The sequence below is a fragment of the Saccostrea cucullata genome, unplaced genomic scaffold (genome assembly GCF_032062105.1).
Source record: "Saccostrea cucullata isolate Sc308-1 unplaced genomic scaffold, CSIRO_AGI_Scuc_v1 ctg2542, whole genome shotgun sequence".
Classification (NCBI taxonomy): Eukaryota; Metazoa; Mollusca; class Bivalvia; order Ostreida; family Ostreidae; genus Saccostrea; species Saccostrea cuccullata.
In genome coordinates, this window is record NW_026922077.1 from 35,272 (window position 1) to 61,513 (window position 26,242).

The window sequence follows — 26,242 nt, forward strand, 5'->3', positions numbered from 1 at the left end:
ATGATAATGCATATAGATGCTTTCTGTAAAAATAAACATCTTCTTTCAATAATTTAGTTTATAGTTAGAAAGTTGAAGTATCATAAGAAAAAGAAATATCAAGTTTGACATACATGTAGATCTATTACAATGAAAAAAAGTGGTATTGTCAGAATGAGATCAATATTGCCTGACTGCACCTTGCAAGATGAAAATTTAGTTTTATTAATTTCAGAACTTCTTTTTTTCTAATTAGAAACCAAAACATTTTTGATGAATTCCAATTATATATTACTAATAATTATAATGTATATGATGTATGTAAAGCCTAAATTGATTCGTTATCCAATGTAGATTTAACAGTCGAGCTAATTTGATGACAGGAATAAACTTTTTAAAAATTACTAGTAGTAAATAAGGTACCGTAAAGGCGTAGTACATGTATACAATGTATATATGTTGTCTTATTTCATCATATTGATTGTACCTGCTTTTTTGGCTGATATTAAGTGGTTATTTCAGCTTTTTTTTATTCAGACAGAGTAGCATAGAGATGCAATTAATTTCATTTTTCATCATATTCATTCATTCATTCATAAAAAGAATAAAGATACCTAACCTAATGATAAAAAAAGAAGAATAAATCAGATTGGTGATCAATATCAAAAGACACGATGGCGGATCTAAGGGAATACTGTAGGTTGTAATATTTTCTTCGTTATTTGTCCTATCTTTTTTTATGATTATGGCTAAATGATTTTTAAACATTTAGCTTATAAGTCATGTATTATCATAGTCTAAATTAAGGAGTGGTGGATCCAAGAGGAGTTGATATTGAATTTTTGAAGACTTGTATTGCATCAAAGGATACCGATGATTTTTGCAAATTTATTTCAACGTTTAGCTAATATTTCTGTGAGTGATCATGATCTTAACTAAGAAGTGGTGGATCCAAGCTAGTGGATATTAATTGTTTTGATTGCCATGATAGTTGTGGTGGATGTAAGGGGAGTAGATAGATATTTGTAATGGGTCAAAGGATAATAATGATTATGGTCATATAGCTTATATGTCATGTGTGATCAAGATCCAAACTTATAAGTGGTGGATCCGAGCTTAAGGGGAGTGGATATTTGTCTTTTTTAATTATTTGTGATTGATCAAAGGATATTCATGATTTATGATCATGTCTAATTTATTTCGAACATTTAGCTCGTGATCTTAATTTCAAAGTGGTTGATCCAAGGCAAGTGGATATTAATTTTATATATTTGTGATGGGTAAAAGGACATTACTGATTCCGGCTAATTGATTTCAAACATTAAACTTATATGTCATGTGTGATCAAGATCAAAACTCATAAGTGGTGGATCCAAGGGGTGTGGATATTTATCTTTTTTAAATATTTGTGAATGATCAAAGGATATTAATGATTTATGATTATGGCTAATTTATTTCAAACATTTAGCTTATATGTCATGTGTGAACATGATCTGAATTTAAACGTGTTGGATCTAAGGGGAGCGGATATTATTTTTAAATATTTGTGGTGGGTAAAAGGATAATAATGAATATGGCTAATCTATTTCAAACTTTAATCTTATATATCATATGTGATCAAGATCTTAACTTATTAGTGGTGGATCCAAGGGGAGTGGATATTCATTTTTTTAAAGAAATATTTGTGGTGTATCAAGGATATTAATGATTATGGCTGATTGGTTTTAAACAATAAGCTTATATGTCATGTGTGGTCATGATCTAAACTCATAAGTGGTGGATCCAAGAGGCATAAATATTTTATTTTTTTAAATATTTGGGTGAATCAAAAGATTTTAATAGTTGTACTTTGTGATATATAACAGAATGAGTTCCATTAATTCAATATTTAGATATATTGCACATGAATTATATAAATCCAATCTTATTAGTGGTGAATGCAAGGGGAATGGAAATTTTAAAAAAATCCACAAACTAGATATCATATAAACCTAACATATATAAATATATATTAGTTAAGGAAAGGTAACCTCTTTGGACACTGTGAATTGGTTTCTATTGTGTATATTGTGTTGGTATTAAATTTTCTTGTTTCATTTTTTTAAATATTCTGATTAATTGTCATCGATCAAATAATCTGTAAAGAGTTTTATGATGAATGTTTCATTATGGGAGGCAACTGCCCTAGAAACCTGTTTTCATATAAATCTTCTTTTACATAACCAAAAATTTGAAGAATGAATACTTGAAAATTTGAAAAAAAATGATAGATATTTGTTATAACTATCTACTTTTATAGAATGAGAAACAGAGAAGATACTAATGATCCATAAGTCTAAGAAGAAAAACCAAGTTTTTAGGAATTATCTCACAGTAAATATATCAATACATGGGATTTAAAACCCCATAATAAAGAAACGTGGGAGAAAAAAACTCATATGACAATATAAGCAACATATGGGTTTAAAAAACCTACATTGATTTTTGTGGGGTTTTTCCCCTGGGGGGATAAACCCCATGGGGTTTTTGTGGGGTATTTTTAAGTTCATGTTTCCCCATGGGATTTTTTTTGTTTGAACTCAAATATCTCAAAAACTATCAGAAAATGTTGAATTTTTTTTTTTCATAAATCAATTTGATTATAAAAACCCCACCATTTAAAAAAACCCTAAGATGAAAGCTTTAAAGGAAAAGGGTGCGCAAGTTCGGAAAAATGTCCATTCCGAAGTTGTCCGTCCCACTGTTCTTTATCTTTATTGCACAGACTCAGTTAACAAATAATGAGGAACGTCTGATCTTTTTAATATTGAAAATTCATAGAAAATAAATAAAGAAACATTTAATTGATCATAAAAAACATTAATAACCAAGACAACATGTACAACACATTTAAAACGTGAAAAAAAAAACACAAAATCTATTAGTTGTTGTGATCAACATGATCAAAGAGTTGTCTTTTTTGACTAGTATACTCGCATTGTATACGATTTTTCGACAATGTGTTATGTGCCAGTGAACGTTGTATGAAAAATTATAATCAATTCTAATTTTCCACTGCACAATTAGCAATGCACAATTTTATTGCCCCTATCCAAATATTAAATCATTTGAAGATTTATAGACCGGTAAAGGCATTCTAGCATGTTTTAGTTGAATGTTCGCAGTGCTTTGGATCAATGCAGACCCATTGACCACAAGCACCAAACTTCAAATGTCCATTTCAAAACTTCATAAATTTTGTTTATTTGAAATATTCAACTTTATACAGCATGTAAAATGTGAATAAACCAATGAGATGAATAAACCAATGAGATGTATGTCTCTTCGTTAGAATAAAAATCTGTTTTCAATTATACCTACAGTGTAACACACTCCTTTTTTCGTGTGACTGTTTATTGCTTGTTTTCGAAAACAACTTGTTCTATGTTGCGATCACTTTGAAAACATGATAATCTATGCCATTATTAAATTTCTTTTATATTTATAGAAACAAAAAAAAATAATTATTATATCTAATTTCATAAATAGCTTTTCAGAGAAGTAGACCCCCCTCCCAGCAACTAAAAGTTTAAAAATTTCATTCACAATCTCGAGTTAGTTAAAAAAAAAATGAGCAAGTCCATGCAATAGTACGGCTTTCATAAACTGTACAATTGTTTTTCATTTCTGTGTGTATAAAATAGAATATAAAGTCAATGTGGCAACGCACTTTTAAAAAAAAATACACACTTTAAAAAAAATTCAAAGTGCGTTAAAATCAAAACAAAATCAACCAACTTTGAAAAAAAAATCAGAGTGCATTAAATATGGGACCAACTCAACACACTTTGAATTTTTTTTTCAATGTGCGTAAAGGTTTACATCAATATATTTTACCATGGAGACACTAAACGCACTTTGAAAAAAAAAATTATAAAAACCGAAATTCTGGATTAAGATTTTATTAATGGAATTTTTTTTTTCAGTGTTATTTATCTTTCAAAAAACTTATGAATTGATTTACTCCGGTCGAGAAAAGGGGAATACGGGTAGAAGATCTCTCAACGCATTTTCTTTGAATACACAGGCGTCGGTAACAAATAAAACGTGGGAAGGAGAATAATATAAACCCGATAAATTGCATTTTCAATGCCTATGTGATGTATATCTTTCAAAACAAGTGGGGGGAGGGGGCTAAATCCTCCTCCCCTTGCCCTTCGTTCGTTGTCGATGCCTATGCTATACCCAAAACATGGACATTACTGGTATGACGTTGAAAACTTTCAATATATGAGTTAACTTAAAACAGATGAAAACTAGAAATTATTAAGTACAGTAAAACGTATGAGACAGAGAGAATTTTCATAGTCACTTTTAGCCCCCCCCCCCCCCCTACATTTACCTATTACAGACTAGAATTTCAAAAAGAAACGAAATAATTTTTTTTTCTAAAATATCCATTTCTTTTATAAAATAAATCAAAACCTGAAATATTTAAAACGTCAATATCTCAGGTCCTGAAGTGACCTTATCATAAAAATGTTGTCAATCCAGGGTCAACTATTTATCATACTGACTATTTGTAAGAATATTGATCAAGCTTTACATTTTTTCAAAGTGCGTTAATATGGTCGATATTAACGCACTTTGAAAAAAAAATAATTTTTTTTTCAAAATGCGTTAGCTTCGTCCTAAAATTAACGCTCTTTGAAAAAAAAATTCAAAGTGCGTAATTTTTCAAAGTGCGTTGTAACAAGGCAATCCTAGAAAGATGATGTTTTATCAAAAATTGTCTTTTTTGTCTAAAAATTAAAAAAAACTTAGTAGAATTGTCTAAGAAAAAATATGCTCTTATAAATCTTTTAATACATTGGCCTAGCCTGTTATTGGTAATGCATGTAACCCATTTAACTTTTTGATTTCGTTCAATTTAGGCAAATATCATGAATATTTAGGAGTGGACAGATGTCTTCTTTACAGTTTACTGTTGTGTGACAAGTACACTGCTAATGTAAAAGGAGAGGCGTTCAAGTCAATAGTGATAAAGATACGAGAAAGGTATTTTAAAAAGATTTCTCTGTCTGATAATGTTGATGTGACATCCCTTCAGCGTGATGTCAAGAAAACACATAATGGTGAGGCAACGTTTATATCAGACGACATCCGACATGACGTCATGTACGCCTTTGTTACGGAGTGTCTGGTGGAGGACAGTGATCTGGAGTTTTTCCTGACCACGGCGTCACGTGACGTGATATCACAATACTGCAGGTCCTGGGGTTACAAAAGGAGTGAGGGAGAGAAATGTCTGTATGTACCGAACGAACCGGAGAAGATGTACTACCTCTTCATAGAGAAACTACAGCTGGACATCATCTCACACTGTACCGTGTCTGACCGGGAGATTCATATCAGGATCAGTCAACGTTGTGAGTATTATTTCTGTATTATACCTCTAATAATTATACATTAAAATGTAATAAAAGATGAATTCTAAAAGAATCTTTGATAATCTGGATTTCTTGAGGTTGAAAAGAATTTTTAAAAGTTAATTATCAATATATCAGAATTCGAGATATAAAGATTCAGTTACTTTGAATATGATAAGGCAGCATAATATTCCTCCTTTCCCACAAAATATTGAATTGAATTTTTAATCTTAGTATATATTTCAAGGGGATAAACAACAGAGAGAAGAGCCCTAACTCTTAAACCACTGGAAATGTTACTATTTAAGAGTATGTTCTTTTTTATTCCTGAGATTAATTAGAGGGTTTAAAGTTAACTTACGAGCTTCAAATCGAAGAAAATTGCATTCGTTTCCTGTTGATGAAACGCGTGTTGACGATCGACAAACGCATCAGAATTAAGGGGAATTATTACCGTAGGAGACAAAACAATGATAACGAAATAAATTAATGTTTTAGAGATAATGAACCATATAGGTTTAAGTGTTTTGAGCAGGTCTATTCCCGAGTAACTATCCTACTTTGACTAAACTTGCGTGTATGATGCATCTAGGGATATATATGATCACAATTCCTTCGGATGCTGAATCTGACCTACATTTTCCAGATAAGTGAACAGGTTAAAGTTTTTGGAGCAGGTCAACTTCCAATTAATTAAAAGCCCTACCTGGACCGGACGTACCTATCCACAAGTATTAGTGCCTTCAAAAAGCACATAATTCTTACAATCCACGCGCATGCATGCTTGTTGGTCTTATAGAATTCACTAGCACAGATTTTTTACAAATTTGTATTCCAAATGCAAAAAATCATCGCTTACCAACATGTGCCCAGCCGTTTAGAGTAGCTCAGTCGGTAGAAGCGCAAACTCGCTCCGTAATCATGAGGTCGTGAGCTGAAAGTTACAAAAGGTTCACTGCTCTTCAGTGACAGAATGGCCGTCGAAAAGTCACTAAAAGCCGTTTTTCATTTTCACTGAAAGTTTTTTTTCTTCTAGTGAAGTATCTCGCGATGAATTTAAATTAATATTCATTTAAAAAATATATAGCCATGTCAATGCCTTAAACTCTACATCCCGTATGTCCCTTATGTGTAATATTCATTTAAAGATTTTCTTTATTCTTCGTGAGAAATAGTCAATCTCGCCGCCGTGGACAAAGAAAAACAAACGTTTAATGAAAGTTCACAAATTTAGCTTCAAGATGATGTGGTCGAAAATGGGTGTAATTTTTAATTATCTTGCCACAGATATTTCATATGTGAAAATGAAAGCACTATATCTTCTCTATCAAAAGTTATGAAGAGAGTTAAAAGATTTCAAAAAGTATTTCAAACGTCAAAGTCATGGTCCCGGTCATCGACGGAAACCCACAGGTGATCTTGTCTTTAAAGACGAGATCACCCGTGGGTTTCCGACGATGGGTCCCGGTGTTAAAAACCATTATGAAAATAGAAAGGTTTTTTTACAGGTAATAACTGTGTATAATATGATAGCCCTATTTTTTTTTCTTTTTCAAAGTTATCAAAAAAAAAGGAATGCTTAAATTTTGAAAAATAGATTGAACCGAAGGTAACATGATCATAAAGAAATTTGAATTTCATTTAAACACCCAATTTTATGTTAACGCCCCCAAATTCTACCTGATTCAAGATCAATAATTTACCGCCTGTCAATCATAAAAAAACAATAGCTTCGGATTTGATTGACAGGTCAGCTACCTGTGCTTCTTGATGATCTGAGTTTGCCATGTTTTGAAAACAATTGCCTGGTAACGCGTCAAACTCTTTCATGTTCGCATAGTATACACGCGGGTTAGAAAACTCCAATATGTTTAAATATTATTTAAAAAATAATTTAAGGTAGATTATTAAAACATTGACATTATAAAATATTTCTTTTCTATCTCCACTGCTGTTTGTTACTTGTAAGTGTTATATCGTCCACGTTGTCTGTAGAAAAAAGACCGCGTCCACAGAAACCGGCTTTATTTGCCTTAATTGGAAGTCCGGGCGACGATTTAAAATATTTTTAAGAAATGGGATACAAGAAAAATATTCAGAACTAATAAACGGCATAGCAAATATTTTAAAAAGATGTTTTATTTTGTACTATGGCTACAATCCACACAATTTTGTACAGAAATTGATGTCAGAATTAATGCTCGAATTTCCTCGCGTTTGAAGATAATTAATAGTGATCGATTCTGAAAAGAAATCTTTCTAACAATAAAATTTTGTTAACACACAAAGAATCAAAAATATGGAATATTTTGGACAACATTGTTGGCCAGGGGAAAAAAACATTCCGATCGCGGTAAATGCATGTTCACGTGCACGACGGATAGGTGAATTAATATTTTTTTTTATTTCAATATTCAGACCTTTTTAACCAAGTGATTTCTTTTATCGAAGACTGAAAAAGATAAATATTATTGATTTGTAGTTTTTACTCGTGATTTATCTTAATGTAAGGAAAACATTTTCTAAAACGATAAACATGTATCTTATTTTTTTTTCCTTCAAAACATTACCATGATTACGATGAATGCGTTAAGTTTACAAATAAATTTCATACCGAAATAATTATTTTACGTAGTTTCACTCAAAACCAGACACAAAACACGTTATGATGACCCCGATTACCAAACACAGACTTCCTGTGTAGTGCTACGTATACACAGATTTTTGACATCTTGGGTATTTGGGGTCTCCAGGTAAATAACACCACTGTTACTTCGACCACTCCCCCTCCTCAGGTAACCGTACGGTAAAAAAATTGGGTCTTTAATTCTCTTTTAATACAAAAGTTATGACAACGGTCAACGCTTTTAAATAGTAGGTCACACTTCAAGATCAATGGATTCAAATTAAATCATGGTGTATTTAGAAATACATTGTAACAGGTAATAATCATATTTAGTAGGAAAACCCTGTTCCTCCAGAGCTGGATTTTTGTTCATTATCTTCATATCTGATTACTCAACCTCTGGACATTAACATCCTTATCATTGATGTTGAGAAATATAAAATATATGGTTACTGTTTTTGAAATATAAGCAATATTTGGGCGAGGGTAAGAAAACGTGATAGACGGCGAGGTTTTTCGAGCCCTTTTACATTTTCAACCCGATACCAAATATCGCTTATATTTCAAGACAGTTATCATCTATCTTGTTCATCCTGCAACAACATTTTACATTTAAACCACCAAAAACAAGCTATTTTCGACAGCTATAGGTACATCCCTGCATTTGATACTATGACGCTATGGGTTTACTTTGCAGTATACGTGACGTTCCAATGCTTTTAGAACGTCGGAATACATCCACGTGGCTTTATTAGGGCAGTGACCGAATATAACTTTGGTTTATAATGTTACCTTTATTAGGTCAATGCAAAGGGTACATGTACATGTAGTTGCAGGATAAAAAAATACTTTCAAATCTACATTAGATAAGAGTGGTGTTTTTGAAAAAAAGAGAAACTCCGTAAACAGATAAAAAGAGAATGATTGAGGAGGATGGGATACAAATTTAAGTAAAATGATATTGCAATTTAGTTGAATACATGTTGGTGCAAAAAAAAATCAATATCAACATCATAAAAATTTAGTTATTAAGAATGTCAAAAGAAGTCACTTCTAACAGGTCTGTTAATAGTCCGAAAAATCTTACCTTTTCCTGGCTTTTTAACGATTTTGATATTTTAAATGCCAGGAAAACGTTAGAACCGGCGCCATTACGAAAACTGGAAATTTCGCCGTCTTCAACTGGAGTTGATTTTCAATACTTGTGAACCGAACTAAATGCCAAAATCAGAATTTATTTAAAGCACAATGCTTCTAGTACTCACCTATATCGGTGAAAAGAAAATATCACTCCAAATTTCGTAACAGGAAATGAAAGATTTTAAAATGCAGGTAACGAAGACAAATCTCGACAGTGTGATAAAACCTTTTTCAACGGATTAATTTTTTCATAAATGATCCATAAAAAATATACTGGTAAGTTCTTTAAGTATTGTACTATTGATAACTTTTGACTTTGAAATTTAATTCAGATCGCAAGTATTTAAAATAAACTCGAGAATGCCGCCTCCCAGCAGTTGGAGGCGGCGACTTCCAAGTGTACCTAATGGCGCCGGTGTAAAGACGAATAATGACCCCCATCGAATAATGACCGGGGGTCATATCTCGACAGCGAAAAATGACCCCCGGTCATTATTCGGCGTAGAAAAATGACCCTTTTGCCCGTAGAAAAAGTGTCACTTCTCTAAAAATTTGCAGAACCCACGTGAAATAAAATGACCCCCGTAGAAAAATGACCCCCTGTATATTAAAGCTAAAATTTTTAGGGGGGCAAAAAAATTAGATAAAGAAGCATATTGGCCAAAATGCTCACTTGAGCTCAATGGGAATAAGCTGATGATATGTTGATCTCATAACATTATACAATTATAGCCATATTGTAAGGTAAATGCAATGATTCAGAACCTAAAGGAGTAAAAGATTTATCAAGCCTTAAGGGTTAGGTAAACATTGTTTTTTGATGGTGGAAATCATCGAACTGACAGAAAAAATCAGCAGTATTATATAATATTATATCCTCCGCTTGAAAAGCGGGAGGGTATATAGTGATCGGGATATCCGTCCGTCCGTCTGTTAAGCTTTGAGGTATCCATTTCTTATCCGCAAATCCTCATATATAAAAAGATGTGTTTGTGAAACAGCTATGCCCCTGTATGGCAACATAGTGAAGATTAAACTTTTCTTAAATGCAATTTAAATATATTGTTACCCAAAGTAGTGTCTTCTCACAAGAAATACAACTGCAAAATAGGTAAGCCCTAGCACCACTTGTTCAGAAGTAATGGCCAAGGATAAATTTTTGAAAGGTAGCTCAAACTGAAAGGTCAAAGTTGATGATTTCTTAAGAAAATGTTTAATGTAACAAGGATTACATATGTGAAGTATGAATACCCTAGCCCTTATGTTATGGCCAAGGTAAAAAAAAATCATAAGTACGGAAAACTCCAAGGTCAAGGTCAAAAGGTCAAGGTTTTTAGTATCCAATGAGAGGTAATGCCAAAAAACTACATATTTGAAGCATGAGAGTACTAGTATCTACCGTTTAAAAGTTATGGCCAAAGTAAAAATTTGACATTTTTGTGTAAAATGGGACAAACTCCAAGGTAAAGGTCAAAAGGTCAAATTTAGTGGTACCCAAAGTAAGGTCTTGTCACAAGGAATATACATATTAAATATGAAAGTAATAGCTCCAAAAAATGAAAAGTTATGGTAAAGGTTAAGGTTTTTGCGGACAAACAAACCGCCAGATAGACAGACAGACATACAGAAGAACAGGATAAAACTATATACCCCCGAATATTCGATTACGGGGACATAAAAAGAAATGGTCTTCAATTATCTTTTCATATTAATATACATTATAAAGAAGACGTTACAACAATGAAAATGTTTGTTTTGATTTTCATATTAAATTCTCTGAAAAATATACTCAAAACTGAGTAAAAGGGTGGAGTAAAACAAGAATAAAGGTAGAACCTATGTCGGAAAAGTCTTTGTCACAAGACTTTCAAACTTTTCAAAATGATAAATTAGTACTTGCTTATCAATCAGTTAAGATATCATGATATATTTCCTTGTTTTTTAATCTAGAACAGGCTGTGAAACTTGGTATGGTATTTACATACTGCGACTTCACATTTTCAAATTTTTTAGGAGTACTTGTCATAAAGGGAATATGAAAAATCACAAAAATACTTCTTCAAACATCGTCGTTTATAAACTTTTTTAACTGAATAATATTAAACAATATTTTATCAGGAATAATTTCTTTTTCATTCAATTAACATAAAAGATAAGTCCACCATTAAAAAAAATAGTCAAATGAACTCTATAATTTTTAGTCAATTATGCACTTTATATTTGTAAATATTTTTTAGAAGTCTTTGTCACAATGTTTTCAATCTTCAATATGATGAAGAACATAGCCAAATATTTACATTCACTGTGATTTTCTAGTAAGCCAACTGTGAAATTGATTTGAAAACCATTTTTGGGGTATACTCACGCGTAGAAATCTACACGGAGAAATGTGCGTTAACGTGACGTCACAATGAATCTTTAGCGACGTTAGTAAAGATGCAAAGAGATAGGGCAGCGAGAAATTCAAATATTTAGCATATTTTAGTTGCTTCAAAGCATGTAAAATGTAAATATAAGGAATTTTTTTTTCAGTTTAATGTGAACTATTGGTGTGTGAATCACACAGACTTGCACGTAGGCATATTTTTCATGATAGCGCGCTTCATGAAATATGCCTACGTGACAAGTCTGTGTGATTCACACACCAATAACTCACACTAAACTGAAAAACATTCCTTTAATGATTACAGAAAATGAGTAAAATATATACCTTTCCCCTCTAACTAATGAACGATAGGCTATTTACCGATACTCATATTCTTGACCTTTTTGCACTTACACGGGATTTAATAATTAAATGACTGTTTGGGGTTACTTTCAGATTAAATATTTATCAGAAATTGTACTTTTACTTTAAAAAGATCATATGTAATTAAAAAATTGTAATCAAACACCAAGAATATGAATAGGTAACAAATAATTGTTAAAAAGAATGCACATCATTTCATTATAGATATCAAAAAAATGTACACACGATCAAACGATCTACAACACGTACATCTTTGACTTAGACACATTTCATCAATACATTACACTAAATAGCTGGCAACTAAAGATTTCTTACGATTTATGCATTCCTTGAAAATGGTTACATACCATTCAAATTATTACGAAAGTTGTATGTACATTGTAATTTCATTACACTAGATAGTCTTGGGTTTGTCAACTTCAGGTCTAGATCTAGTAAATAAAAGGTGCCTACATATTTTCTCTTATTCCAGAAATATATTGCCATTAAGCATTATAAACCAAAAAATATATGAATTGAATTAAGATTATGTTGGCATGATTGAATTATTTGAATTTCAAAATGCAGTATTTTCTACCATTTTCATTGAAGCTGCTGTCAAGTACGGTAAAAAGTGGCATTAAATTAATTATGACGTCTTAATGGGTTAGCACAGGTTTAACACATTTACCAGTTATGAAGTCGTACGAAGTAGGTTCTACGTTAAAAGAAATGTAATGAATACTGTGTGCTAAATCAAAAGTTTATGTCTACATGTATAGTTTTTGCATTAGAATCACTGTGTATTTTACACTAGCCCATAGCTTTACAGAGCATATTTTTAGGTCTTTTACATACCCCACCCCCTTTCTTATTTAAAAGGAAGTCGATATTGAACAAAAGCAAAAAAAAAAACACCCTACCTTTATTTTTCTATAAGAAGGAATTAAAAATAAGCTAAAAATAATCTACTATTCTACTAATTTTTAACTGTTACTTTGCCACAATACTTTCAGGTATACCTCAACCAACATTTAAAGTATGCTTTAATCATGGCGCGAAGTAAATTATGATATGATAGTACTTGTGTGAAGGCTTAACTTCATTTCAATATTTTATCTAGAGCCTCTTTCAGAATTATTGAAAGGTATAAAGTTTTATTTATATTTTTGCTTTTCATTTATTATTATTATTTTTTGTTTTGATTTAACGTAATGTTCTTTATTTGGGGGGGGGGATAAAAATTTCCTCCTCTTTAATTGTCAAGTAGGATTTGCCAAACTTAAACAAACTAAAAGTTGAAATGACGGAAAATTTAATTTTTCCTATTGAAGAGTATTTAAACCTGATTTTTGCATGACTTGATTTCTAAAAACAAGTTGAGTATTATTCTTTAAGCAAACTCTATAAAGGAGGAATATTAAAAAGAAATTTTATTTACTTGACAATTAAAGAATCTCTTTTCAAACACCATTTTAGCTTTGAAAGACTACGTGAATCTCTAAATTATTTCATACGACTTTTTGTATTTTTCTGGTTACAGAAAATGTAAAAATTAGTTTCGCTGTAAAAAAGATATCAAAGAGTGTATATTTTGTATCACTTTAAAGGGGGTCATTTTTCAATGGGGTCATTATTTTATAGGACTAACATATAAAATAATGACCCCCTAGGACCCATTTTCTACAAAAAATGATTTTTTTCTACGGGTGGGGGTCATTTTTTGTCGTTGAAAAATGACCCCCGGTCATTATTCTATTGGGGTCATTATTCGTCTTTACACCGGTTCTGACGTTTTCCTGGCATGAAAAATATCCAAAATCGTAAAAAAGCCAGGAAAACGTCAGATTTTTCGGACTAGTCTGTTAAATTTCAATTTTTTTTTTACATGAAACTGAAGTAAAAGGAAATGCGTATCTTTCTTGTGAATTCTTTCTTCTTTAACACGGTATAGTTAGAGTCCCAGAGGAAATACTAGTGTGGGACAAGGAAGCCAGAGAGCGATATATGGAGTACGCTAAGAGAGGAACACAGACAGTCCACCACGCCCGGGGGATGATTGTAGGATGTGCTGGGGCGGGGAAAACTACGCTCCTTAAACGTCTGCTAGGATGCAGTGAAGAAGATATTAGAGATATAAAATCTACAGAGGGATTGGAGGTTCATGAGGAAATATGTGATATATGTGATGAAACAAGATCATTAAAAGGTAACAAAATGATGCTACTTAGCCTGAGAGAGAAAAGAGAATTAGGGAAAGATGGCTTTTTTGCACACACTAAATATGACCTCTTTTTTACTTTCTCCCCCAATATTTTTTCATAAAAACTTTAACCTGTGACCCCCCCCCCCAAAAAAAAATAAGTCAATAAACTTCTCTTTATTTATGCGACTTGTTCTTAACAATTTAAAATAAAACAAGCATGGCGAAACATGATTTTTTTAACAGCTAGGATGATAGATATGTTTTTGTCGACAGTAGAAATAAAATGATATACGTAACCATGCATATACATGTAAATTACTTCCTGTGTTGTAATTTTAGTACTTTGTTATTTGAAAGAAAATTATATATTTTTTTAAATACTATGAATTTAAGGATGTATTCTTCTGATACCCGGAAAAAAACGTGCATTAAACTTTCCACATGCTTATATTTTTTCTGAAAGTGTTATACCCAAGGAATAATTTAAGGACAAAAAAGTGTACGTTAGTGTTCATCTAAGAGAGATCCAACCCCTCCAACACAGGCCAAAACAGAGCATGGGAAATTTCATTAAAATAAAACTTATTAGACCATATAAATACCTCATAAACTTATAAATACAATCAATTTAAACGTAATATGGCTAAAATTTACTTGAACGTATTGCGAAGTTAATTTTTAAAGCAAAATATGAGCAAATAAACACAAATTAGATAATTTGTACCCAAAAATGTTGTTCACCGGTGTCAAAAAAAGGCAAATTTTTTCCTATAAAATTGCTTGAAAAACCAGAGAAAACATATTTCTACAATTTAACTTTTCAGAAAATTGTAGCACAATTTCTTTAGGTATTATGGTTCCTTTTCAAAGCATGAAAAGTAGGTGTAAGTGTACATGTAAGAAAGTTTTGATATTTTTTATATCCCCACCCCCTATTTCTTTTTCAGCATTTAATGAGAATGAATCAAGGCATTTAGGCGTCAGAGTATGTGTTTTATTCACCAAATATTAAAAATAAGTGTGATAATTTCATCTGAAGACCCCTTAGTTCTAACGTTATGTAACATGTTTATGCCTTGTTTCATTTTACGATGTGTAAACTATGTATTTTGAAACTTTTGTATCTATAATGCATAAACATTGCTACTTTCAATAAGTTTGAAAGCATTAGAAACCTACATTTTCGATTTTCCACTGGCACTGGAACGTCGCCAACACAGTTCGGCGCTCCTGGCTGGCATGTTTAGGGACCGCTTTCGAGAATGTACCTGTAGGCCTAATTGTGATACCGACAATTTTTTAAATGTTCTAAAATTTGTATCGGTTGGCTCTTCGACATTCCTGTCGCTTTGAAACGGGCGACCCCGTCTTCTTCCCCTCTCAATCATGTCGATTTCACTTGTTGACTTTCTTAGGCCTATGTCGTAAATATCATAATTTTGCACACGTCTTAGTCATTAATACAACATAGAAAGATTTTCTATTTAAAAATAAATATAGTTTAACATGTGAATCATAAAACTTTTAAAACTTGTTGATGAATTGTTATCAGTTTGCATTTTACGACATGTTTATGTACGAAGACCCACTTGGGGTGAAATGATCAGAAAAATACATCCTTAAAACAAACATGTCAAAAATACTATTTTATTGCTTTTTTCATTATATTTTGATGAAAAAAAATGATGGTGTGTGAGATATCTTATGACTCTTTTTAGCAAGGAAAAGCCAGGAGAATCGTGAAAAAGTAAATACTACAAATGTTGACTCTAAGACTCTGACATTCTTTGACTTTGGAGGACAGTGTGCGTACTACGCCTGTCACCAGATTTACCTGACCAGGAGAGCTTTCTATGTTGTGGTGTTGGACGCCTCTAAACGTCTTGACCAGAAGGTGGATAAGGCAGTGTGTGATCAAGATGGTAGCGTGTTCTCTGGTTGGACCTATGGAGGTAAAAAAGAAAGAAATCCATCATTATCATTCAATATATATATATTATCTTTTAAAGGTACCGTATAAAAAATACCTTTTCGAATAAACGTTTCTTTTGTTCTAATAGCTATGTGCACCGGGCAAAAAAACCTGTAGCGTTCTATTTACCATTGGCCATACACATATATCTGTCCGATCAGTTCATAAAGGATGACTGCACTTAACGCTGCGTTTTGGGCCTTTCTTCGGTCGCTTCTATTGAATTTAGATTGTAACATTATTTTACTCTTAGAGTAACATTATTTTACTCTTATACATACACTTCAGATTTCTGTCAATTTGACATCCAATTTAAATATTAAAATTGATTTTCATGTTCATGTTTTCATGTTTTTGTCCTTAACTTTTCCAAATATATAGAGTTTATACTTACCTGCCCCTGGTTGATCATTATGCATGGATTGGAGGAGGAGCTAACTTCATCAGAATTGATTCAAAATTAGACTGGCAGAATAAATGACATGTATTAAAAAATAAGAAATTATTATTGTCCATCTTCCCATTTATTATGTATGGTACACGTATTTATATTTACAAAGCTCTTAAACATAACACATTCATGTAAGTAAATAATATTTTAAATCGATGGCGGACTATTTAACATGTTCGAGCACAGTGTCCCAGTTTACACAAAAAATACTACCTATAAGTCCTGTGACGTTTATGTGATGAAAGATATCACGTGGTGAATTATAATATTCAACGTGTCACAGACCTTGGTTACAACAGAGAGCGCGAATGTACATGTAATAAGAAGCAGGTTTTTTTCTTGTTTAACAATAAGCTCATGTTTGTCTATTAATCTTCTGTGCCAATGCCAATACACACCTGTAAAAAGGAGAACAATAGACTATCATGCATTAGTTTGTATAAGGCCAGCAAAAAAATGGGCGTCCTCAGTATCGAATGGGGGAATGGCGATTGAAGAAATTGTGATGATTCTGGCGTTAAAAACAGATTCATACATCATAAAACATGTACACTCTTTTATCCTATTATAATTAAATAAAGTTGTATATTAGATGTTGATAATTTTTGTAATTGCCTGACGTCACGTCGACAGGCTGTATGAAAATCAATATTTCCAAAATCCGAAATATGCGATCAAACCTAAAAAGCTAGACATTGTGCTTGCTGATTTACATTGGAATTGTATACCAGACTTTTACCTGCTGTATTTTACAATGAAACAGTTCTCTGAAGAAAAAAAATGATATAATATACTGATGCAAAATATTGCAGTGTTACTATTTTTTGATGAAATGGATTATTCCAAGCGATTCACATTTTCATCATGTCCGTATAGCCTTTTTGTAAATTCATGAACTATTCTATGTCGCTGTTCAGATGCACAAAATAATTAAGAAACAATTTCAAAATCCTGGATTCTTCTTTGCACAAAGGCCTAAATAATCCTTACTTTGCGGGTTCGAATCCCACTGTGGGACGTGGAGACCGGTCCTTCGAATGCGATCGTATAAACGAGGTCCCGAGTCGCAGTAGGTGTTGTAGGTGTTGGCACGATAAAGATCCCTCCCTGCTCAATGGCCCTAAGTGCAGAGCATAGGACAAAATTTGCAGCTCTCCACAGGCAAGTCGTGGCGTCTCCATATGAGTAAAAAATTCTCGAGAGGGACTTTAAACGATAAACAATCAATAAATCGGAAGAGGCATTGATACATCTGAATATTTCCCGATGAATGCATTCATTCAATTATAAAGAATTATGCACTCATCAACTTATACGTACATGCATGTAATCAAGAAATTATGGAACAACAACAGTAAAAATCGAAAAAAAACCTTTTAGAATATCAATTAATTATCTCATATTTTCATTTTATCATGAGCAAGTGGACGTGTAATTGTATGAAATCAAACAAAAAGATTTTTTCGAACGTATGGCTAGGTGTCTGCTAGCTGTTTTAATTTAATTCTATGCATATTTTTTTTATCAAGGACACAAAGAAATAAATGCATGGAAATTTTTATTTTTAATTTTTTAATGGGTGCAGGGGTGAAGTGTCGTATGCATCGTGACTATATTTTGTTCACATACCCACAATATCCAAAAAATTTTGCATAAATATATTATTTTAATTATATATAAGCTAAAACATTCTCATGATAACAATAACTATATAATCTGTAATCTTGTATATTTGTCTGTTATATATGTATTTGTTTCCTTTGTAATCTTTTACCTTTAATACATGCACGTGTACAGGGAAATATCCAAGTATGAAACAGGTAAATCAGACTCTGTGGTACTTTTTTTCCGCAAGCTCACCGCAAGATATATCACATCGACGTAGGAATGGAAATTACCTTTGTTCATTGACAATACGTCTTCGATATATCTAAATGACAATTTGAACGCCACAACAAGTGTTTCTTCTTTTCATCTGCTTCATATGAATATAAAAATAGTTCTGCTAATAACGGAGCGCAATAGTTACATGTACACATTGGAATTCCAATAGATTCGTGGAATACTTGGTCTCATTAAACCACATAGATATTGTCAATCAGAAGCTCAAGCATCTTCTTGATGTCTAATTCAGAGTACTTGTGTGTGCAATCAGAATGTGTTTTAACATGTTTAACAAAATAATTTTGCAAATGACCAATGACCAGGTAAGGAAATTTACGAGTTTCATTTTTTATTGAAAAAGCGGCTGTCATTGATATAAAAAAGCCGAGACCTATCGTGGGGAATATTTGTTTATTAAGTTTGCATTATCATTATAATTATTAACGTAATTATTACATGTACTATCAAATAATGAAAAAAAAATAACATAATGAGTGCAAGAAAAAGACAATCGCGATGGAATGTATACTTTTTGCTAGATTGCACTGCTTGTGTGATATATGTTTCCTGTTAAGAATGAAAAGAATGAGTGGACTTTAAACTACTGCAAAAGCCGCAAAATTGATTTTTTATTAAGAGTATTTTTTTTTCGGAATCTAAATTTAAAAGGTATTTTTATTCCTCTCTATTTAAGACTACTTTGTGTTCTGGATAAAGTCTATACACACATACTGTGGTTCTGACAAACAAAAAGATACAAAACCCACAGTTATAATTGTTGCAACACATTGGAAAGAAGACATCAGAAAGTTTAGGGTGAGCTATTTTCATCTAATGAACTCTTCATATACACACCGTTATCATTTTTCTTTAAATTCTCAAAGAAATTAAATCCTAAACCCATTGCAGTGTAATGTTTTAGTGATCTGTTATAGTCGTTATTGAATAAAATACATTTTATCATGATACCGAATTAATCGATATTGTATGTAATGTGTTTTGATTATTTCCATATGATTATAGCAAGTATTAGAAAGGCAATAATAATTATATCATTTTCATAATTTTGGATACCTCTCTAAATTATATATTTTCAAAGAGTAATTTCAATAAATGTATCGCTCCAGGATCTTTTCTGTGTAGGTGAAAATGATGATTTATATGGAACATAAATAAAAAGAAAACACAGTGTCAGATGATTTAAACAGAACGGGAAAAAGTTTAATATTTAATTACCACTTTTAATTTACTTTTTATCAATGTAGGATAAAGAGGAACTGATTGAGCGCTTGCACCGTCAGTGTCCAGAGACATCTTATTTACCACAGTACGTCACAAAGGAAAACGTTTATTGTACCGACGTTACTTTACCTCTCCATGATTTAGAGACTTGCTTCTTCAACATAGCTTCCGATAAACGATGGAACGAGAGCATTCCAAAAGAGTGGTCCTTCTTTGGATTAGAAATTAACCAAAAAAAACACTCAGAGCGGATCTTAAAGATTTCAGAAATAACAACGAAAGTACCAGAGATTAAAGAACAGGCAGATTCATATAAAGCTAAAAAGGAAACACAAGATATGCTGCGTTATTATCATGATGCCGGAAAAGCTTTATATTTTAATGAAAATGGTCTGGAGGAAAAGGTTATAATTGATGCTCAATGGTTTATTGACGCCTTCAAACATATCATCACAGACAAACTACATTTCGCAGGTATTCCTGTAAACCAAAGGGACTGGGATGAATATTACGTGACTGGAAATTTGCGAGACAAGCTTCTGACAGAGATCTGGAAACATAAAGATGAAAAGTTGTCTAAAAAGCTTAAGGAAGATGATGAAAATCACAAAATTAAAGGCGGATCATATGAGAAAGATAAACGGTATCTGCAATGTCATAAAAAATCAATTATTAATTTTATGCAAAGACTCGGTTTGTTGGCCGTTGGTTCGGAATCTCACTACATTCCGTGCATGAATCGTAAGGAAATAGAAAAAGAACTCCCAGATATCATCAAGGAATCGGAAAGTAAATCATCTGTCCTTGTTTATCAATTTGAATTTCTGCCATTTTTCTTGTTTTACCGTCTTGTTGTTGCTTGTATGCAAGAAGATGATTGGAAAGTACTAAAAAATGATAGCACATCTTGCCTGTACAGAAACGCTGCTTTGTTTAGGAATCGTGAATACAACATCGTTTTGTCTGTCACTAAAGATTCTATACAACTTCAAGCATTTCATCCGGTGGCAGGATACTTTTTGGAAAGAGAAAAAGTATGCACAATTCAAAAAAGAATAGAAGAAATATTGGAAAATCTGTCAGGATCATTTTACAGAAGAATACAGTTTGTTAGAGGCTTTAGATGTCGAACCGACGACACAGTGGCAATTGCAATGGATATTATGAAACATTTTTTACCGGAATCAGAGATTCGGAAAGAAGACCGTAAAATAATGTGCCCTTTGCATTCAGTCACTGATCGGCATATTATCGATATCACTGTGTTAACTAGATATTGGGATTTAAAAAGTAAATAAATCCTTGAAAAATACAAAGTACATATTCCAAGTAAATTTTGAACTGTTTAATTGGTTTGGAATTATTTGAAATGTTTAATACTCGAATGAATCGGATTTTTCTATCTACAGTGAAGTTTCAGAAGAATCTTGCACTTTATTTTTGTTTTAAAAGATACATTTACAAAATATATTGCCTTTAAATATAACTCAAACATTGTTAAAATTGTTTTTATTCAAACTATTAGCTCACTTGAGCTGAAGGCTCAAGGGATCTTTTCTGAACAAAATATGTCCTTCCTCGTCGTTGTCGTCGTATTCGCTGTTGTCGTTGTAAACTTTTCACATTTTCACCTTCTCCTCAAGAACCACTGCGCCAATTTCAACCAAACTTGGCACAAAGTATCCTTAGGTGAAGGGGATTCACGTTTGTTCAAATAAAGGGCCACGCCCTTTTCCAAGGGTATATTATTATGATTATAATTTATGGCATTTTCAAAAAAGCTTCTCAAGAACCACTGGGTCAGGAAAGATGAAACACATGTTAAATCATCCCCAGGTAGTGTAGGTTCAAGTTTGTTCAAATCATTACCCTTGGGGTACTGTGGGGCCATAATGGCTGATCACAGATTTATACATGTAAATATATAGGAAAAACATTTAAAAATCATCTTCTCAAGAACCATTGAGACAGGAAATATGAAACTCATGTGAAATAATCATAAGGTAGTGTAGATTCAAGTTTGCTTAAATCATGACCCCTGGGGCACAATGTAGACGGTGGCCAAAATGGTTGATCAAAGTTTTACATATGAATGTATAGGAAACATCTTTTAAAACCTTCTTTTCAAGAACCATTGGGTCAGGATAAATGAAACTCATGTGGAATCATACTCAGGTAGTATAGATTCAAGTTTGTTCGAATCAAGGGGATAGGGTGGGGCAAAAAAGCCGATTAAAGTTTTAAATAGGAATATATAGAAAAAAAATGAAATCTTATTTTCAAGTAGGTCTGGATGGGCCAAAGTCATTAAAATGGCTGATCAAAGTTAAACATAGGTGTATATTAGAAAAAAAAATGTTTATAAATCGTCTTCTCAAAAACCACGGGGTTAGGAAAGTTTAAACTCATGTTTAATCATCCTCAGGTTGTGTAGATTCAAGTTTGTTCAAATCATGACCCCTAGGGATAGGGTGGGGTCAAAATGGCCAATCAAAGTTTAACGTAGGAATATTTAGGGACATCTTTTGAAAATCATCTTCTCAAGTACTTCAAAGCAATGATTAGTGATATATATATGGAATCTTCCTCGGGTAATGTAGATTCTAGATTGTTCAATTCATAACCCCCAGGGATAGGGTGGGGCCACGATGGGGGATCCAAAGAAGAAGGTATGGTTTTCATACAAATTTTGCCCTGTGATTTTCTAAAAAGTGAAACTGGTGTAAAAGTTGAAAACTCATGCTTTTTAAATGATTGAAATTCAGTGCAGAAAAATCATACAAATAATTTATTTTCACATGTGTTTTAAATGCTAATTCTGACTCATAAACATGACTGTGCATTTTCCAGTATTTTCTTAAAAAGTTGCAGAAGACGCCAATTTTCAATGGAATTTTCTTTCAGATAACATTGTGCACAGGCATCGCCCACAAAGATCTTTAGATATGTGATTTGTTGTTGAATTTTGCACAAAATATCAAAAAATTAACGTGGGCGACGGCAGTGGACACTGTTTTCCAAAGGAAAATCACCCTTGATATTTGCCATTTTGAGGCTTTTTCTGTTGAAAATAGAGAAACGCTTCACGTTAATGACGTCATATTTGCAGAATGGTAAACCTTTATGCCATATTCTTTCCTGATTTATCAGAGTAATTTGTGTAACTAATTTTTAAGCCAGTTTCAAAACTTTTTGATGTAATTACATTTTTAGGGCGTAATAAAGCTAAAACCATACCTTCTTCTTTTACATTATAATGTATTTTAAAAAAATATTCCCAAGAATAGCAAAGCCATGTTTCAATATGTAAATCATTTTAATTTCATGTAATTAAAGTTCCATTCTCGGTACAAGTTTTAACTTATTTTGTTTTAAGTCGACATGTTTTTAAATGATGAAAACGCCGTTCACCCTTAGTATTTACAGAATTTTTAAACAACAGAATAACAGAAATCCAATGTGCACTACATACATAGAGCGGCGGATCTATAAGTTAGAATCTGATGCACTGAAAACGCTGACAAGAATCTGTCTTTGGAAAGTATAGCACAGCATGTAAAGATCATTTTTCATTTGAAAATATATAAAACAGTTTTTTTCAATCGTGTCAATCCCTCAAAATACCAGTATCTCTTGTTACCCTTTAAACATGTCTCAGGTCTTTGTACCCATGACAAGAAAACCCATCCTAGGGATCCCCAAAGACATTGGTAAATAACACTTCCTAAATTGTTCAGTCATCCTTTGACCATGTTTGGGCGTTTTGGATTAGAAATATCTTACCGTGACTGATATAGGGATGACAATCTTTGTAATATTTTTCTGCAAAAAAGTAGAGACTCCATGATATGGTACAAAATTTGCCCTTCAAACAGAATTTTTAAAAGTTAATTTAAAAAATCGCCGTTTCTGTATCCGTTCTTTATCAGTCCTGTGCATTTGCTTAGACACAGACACATTGCAGCTGATGTCACTTGTCACCTCTGTCTTCTCTAAACATCATCATGACTCTAATGCGTAAGATAATAGTCTGTATAATCTTCATTCATTATTTGACATACTACGCCTCAAATAATACAACACTTAAGCTGTAAGCCAGGCTAGCTTAATGGGCGCAGCTGGCATTTATTTAATAACAATTCATAACAAACAGGCATACATTATTGTGTATGTGATCAATGAAGTACTGCAATGTTTTGGTTAACTATGCGTTCCATGCTATGCATTATACCCCTATCAAAGACATTAAAAACAGCCCAGGAAAAAACCATAGACGAGTAACTATGGAAAACCTGTGTCCGTCGCTATGTAAATAATGCCTCAAGGGAGAATGCCGGACGTGCATTCGGAGCAGTACTAGGTATGCATAAACACCGTATATGTAAATGTACAATAAAGCAAAATCAAAATATATGACAATATTCCATTATATATTTCATATAGACGTATTAATTTGAATATAAATATAAACAAAAACACGTGTGTGTTCTGCGGAGCACTGGCTTAGAATGATCCAACACCTCACAAAATACCACCTTCTCATTGGCCTTCCTTTGGCCACGCCTACCATAAACAGGCATTTCCAATAAAATACGTTCCTATCATACAATGTTTTCCCGCTATTCTACGAAACGCGGGAAAACTTTATTCTTGTCTGTTCGACTGCTTTCCTTGTTAAGAATTTGCATTACTTTCTAAAATCTAGCATCATGAAAGTTATTACAGTCTATTGCAAAAGTTCAGTTTCACGCCGTAAATGTTAAAAAAAAAATCCTGTTCAGTTGTAACAATTCAACATTTTAACAAAATATTGTGTTTGTGAAACACTCCAATTTCTGCCGAATTCAAACATAGAGAAGATAAAACTTTTCTAGTCTGACACATCTTATTTTACTTGAAAATGACGTTAATGGTAATCTTGTAACCAAGCTCAATGATAAAGGTGTTGACATTATCTTTTTTTATCATCAATTTTCCTTACTTATGCAGTAATATATTCATCACCTGCATACGGAGTTTATATACACTGTATATCAGTTGATTCGATAGGCAAGGTCAAAGTTGTTGGTACATGTATCCAGTAAAAGATCTTGCCACAAGGAATACATATGTATGAAAACCTAGCATCCACAATTTAAAATTCGTGTCCAAAGCATTTGTTTGGATTTTTGTGTAAAAATGGGTCGAATTCCAAGGTCAAGGTCGAATTTGGCGGTACCAAAATAAAGGCCTGTCACAAGGAATACAGTATAGAATAAAAAAGCCCTACGTGTATCTCCACTAAAAAAATATGGGCAATGTTCATATTTGTGGATAGACTGAGATAGAGACAGGTAGACAGACGGTCGTTCACTACAAAAACTATATACCTCCGAATTTTTGATCTCGGGGACATAAAGTTGTTACCCTACTCCAAAAACATTAACATTGTCATTCCTTTGCTGGAATTGCTGCATCTGAAACAACAAGACAAGTACAATGATACACTCTACAAGCATCTTCCATGTATGTCTAATCGTCTCAGAGCAATCGCCTTAATTATAAATGTGAGAGTTAGGAAGTCTGATAAGGTTACAAACGCTGGCGACGTTATGGCCCTATTACCCAAGAATCTCCTCTTATCTTGTTAGAGGGAAAAGAAAGTGAGAAAACATGGATTTATAATTTGCTTGTTTGTCATTTCTGCTATCGTTTGTTTATTGTTCTTGACAGAGATTTAAGAGATGAAGGTGAGCATTAGGTTGATGTTGGGTGAAAAACTTGGGAATTAGAGATTTGGTATGGCCAAGGATAATGTGCGAGAAGAAAAAATATGTTTGGAAGTCAAGGAGAGTGGAAGTCTTGTAATTGTAAACCTTGTAAATTACTGTGAATATATTGCACGTGTTGTAAATATGTAAATAAACTACGTAGATAAAAACTATCGTATTTATTAACCAGTGACAGGGCCGGGAAGGACATCGGTCACATTATCGATATAGGCCATAGAAGTACTTACATTGTACAAAGAAACTGCTCCTAAAAGACAACCTAAAACTGGGAAACCGACGGTGCATCACTAAAGCTCTCCCAAACTTCGTCGAGGTGAGCTAAAAGAGGCTTTTTTATTTTAGCTAACACCAATATCTTTAACAGATAAGTTAAAGTGGGTAAGAAGAGTTAACCACATTTACTTAAGCATTGGATTCATATTCTGGGATACCTTCGGTCCTATAAAACACCTGGCCGAATCGACAAATTGAATACCGCGCATTAGCGCGGTATGATAATTTGTCGGCACGGCCAGGTGTGTTATAGGACCAAAGACATCCCAAAATATGAATTCAATGCTTATATTTACATTCTCTAATTTTTCTTTATCATAATTGTTTTTTTTTCCTCTTTAATGTGGATTTAGCGCCCTTCGGTATTGGCGTGCTTGACAAACGTAATAGCCGTTCGTGACGTTGGAAAGTTAAATAACGCAAATGAACATTGCGAGTAAATAAAATTAATGATAAATTAGTTTTAATGCATTTTCGCCGTATTTTATGTAATTTTACAAGGGTTTTTTTTTTTAATGAAATTGGGTCAAAACAATGATACATCTTGGTAAAATTAAATACT

At 32.6% G+C, this 26,242-nt stretch overlaps 1 protein-coding gene across 1 annotated transcript; it reads left to right on the forward strand.

Moving 5' to 3' along the window:
• The first annotated feature begins 653 nt into the window (after window positions 1-653).
• Window positions 654-20,934, forward strand: LOC134261155 (probable serine/threonine-protein kinase pats1). Its single transcript, XM_062743610.1, has 6 exons — window positions 654-675; window positions 4,893-5,387; window positions 13,836-14,090; window positions 15,806-16,039; window positions 19,089-19,210; window positions 19,660-20,934. Exons 1-6 carry the CDS (start codon window positions 654-656, stop codon window positions 20,932-20,934), a joined length of 2,403 nt encoding a protein of 800 aa, XP_062599594.1.
• Window positions 20,935-26,242: the final 5,308 nt, after the last annotated feature.

Bases quoted from the DNA above. Each gene is read 5' to 3' on its own strand.
- LOC134261155 (XM_062743610.1), top strand. From the start codon at position 654: ATGGCGGATCTAAGGGAATACT. The intron at 676-4,892 runs GTAGGTTGTAAT...CGTTCAATTTAG, and splicing joins GGCGGATCTAAGGGAATACT to GCAAATATCATGAATATTTA. The intron at 5,388-13,835 runs GTGAGTATTATT...AACACGGTATAG, and splicing joins TATCAGGATCAGTCAACGTT to TTAGAGTCCCAGAGGAAATA.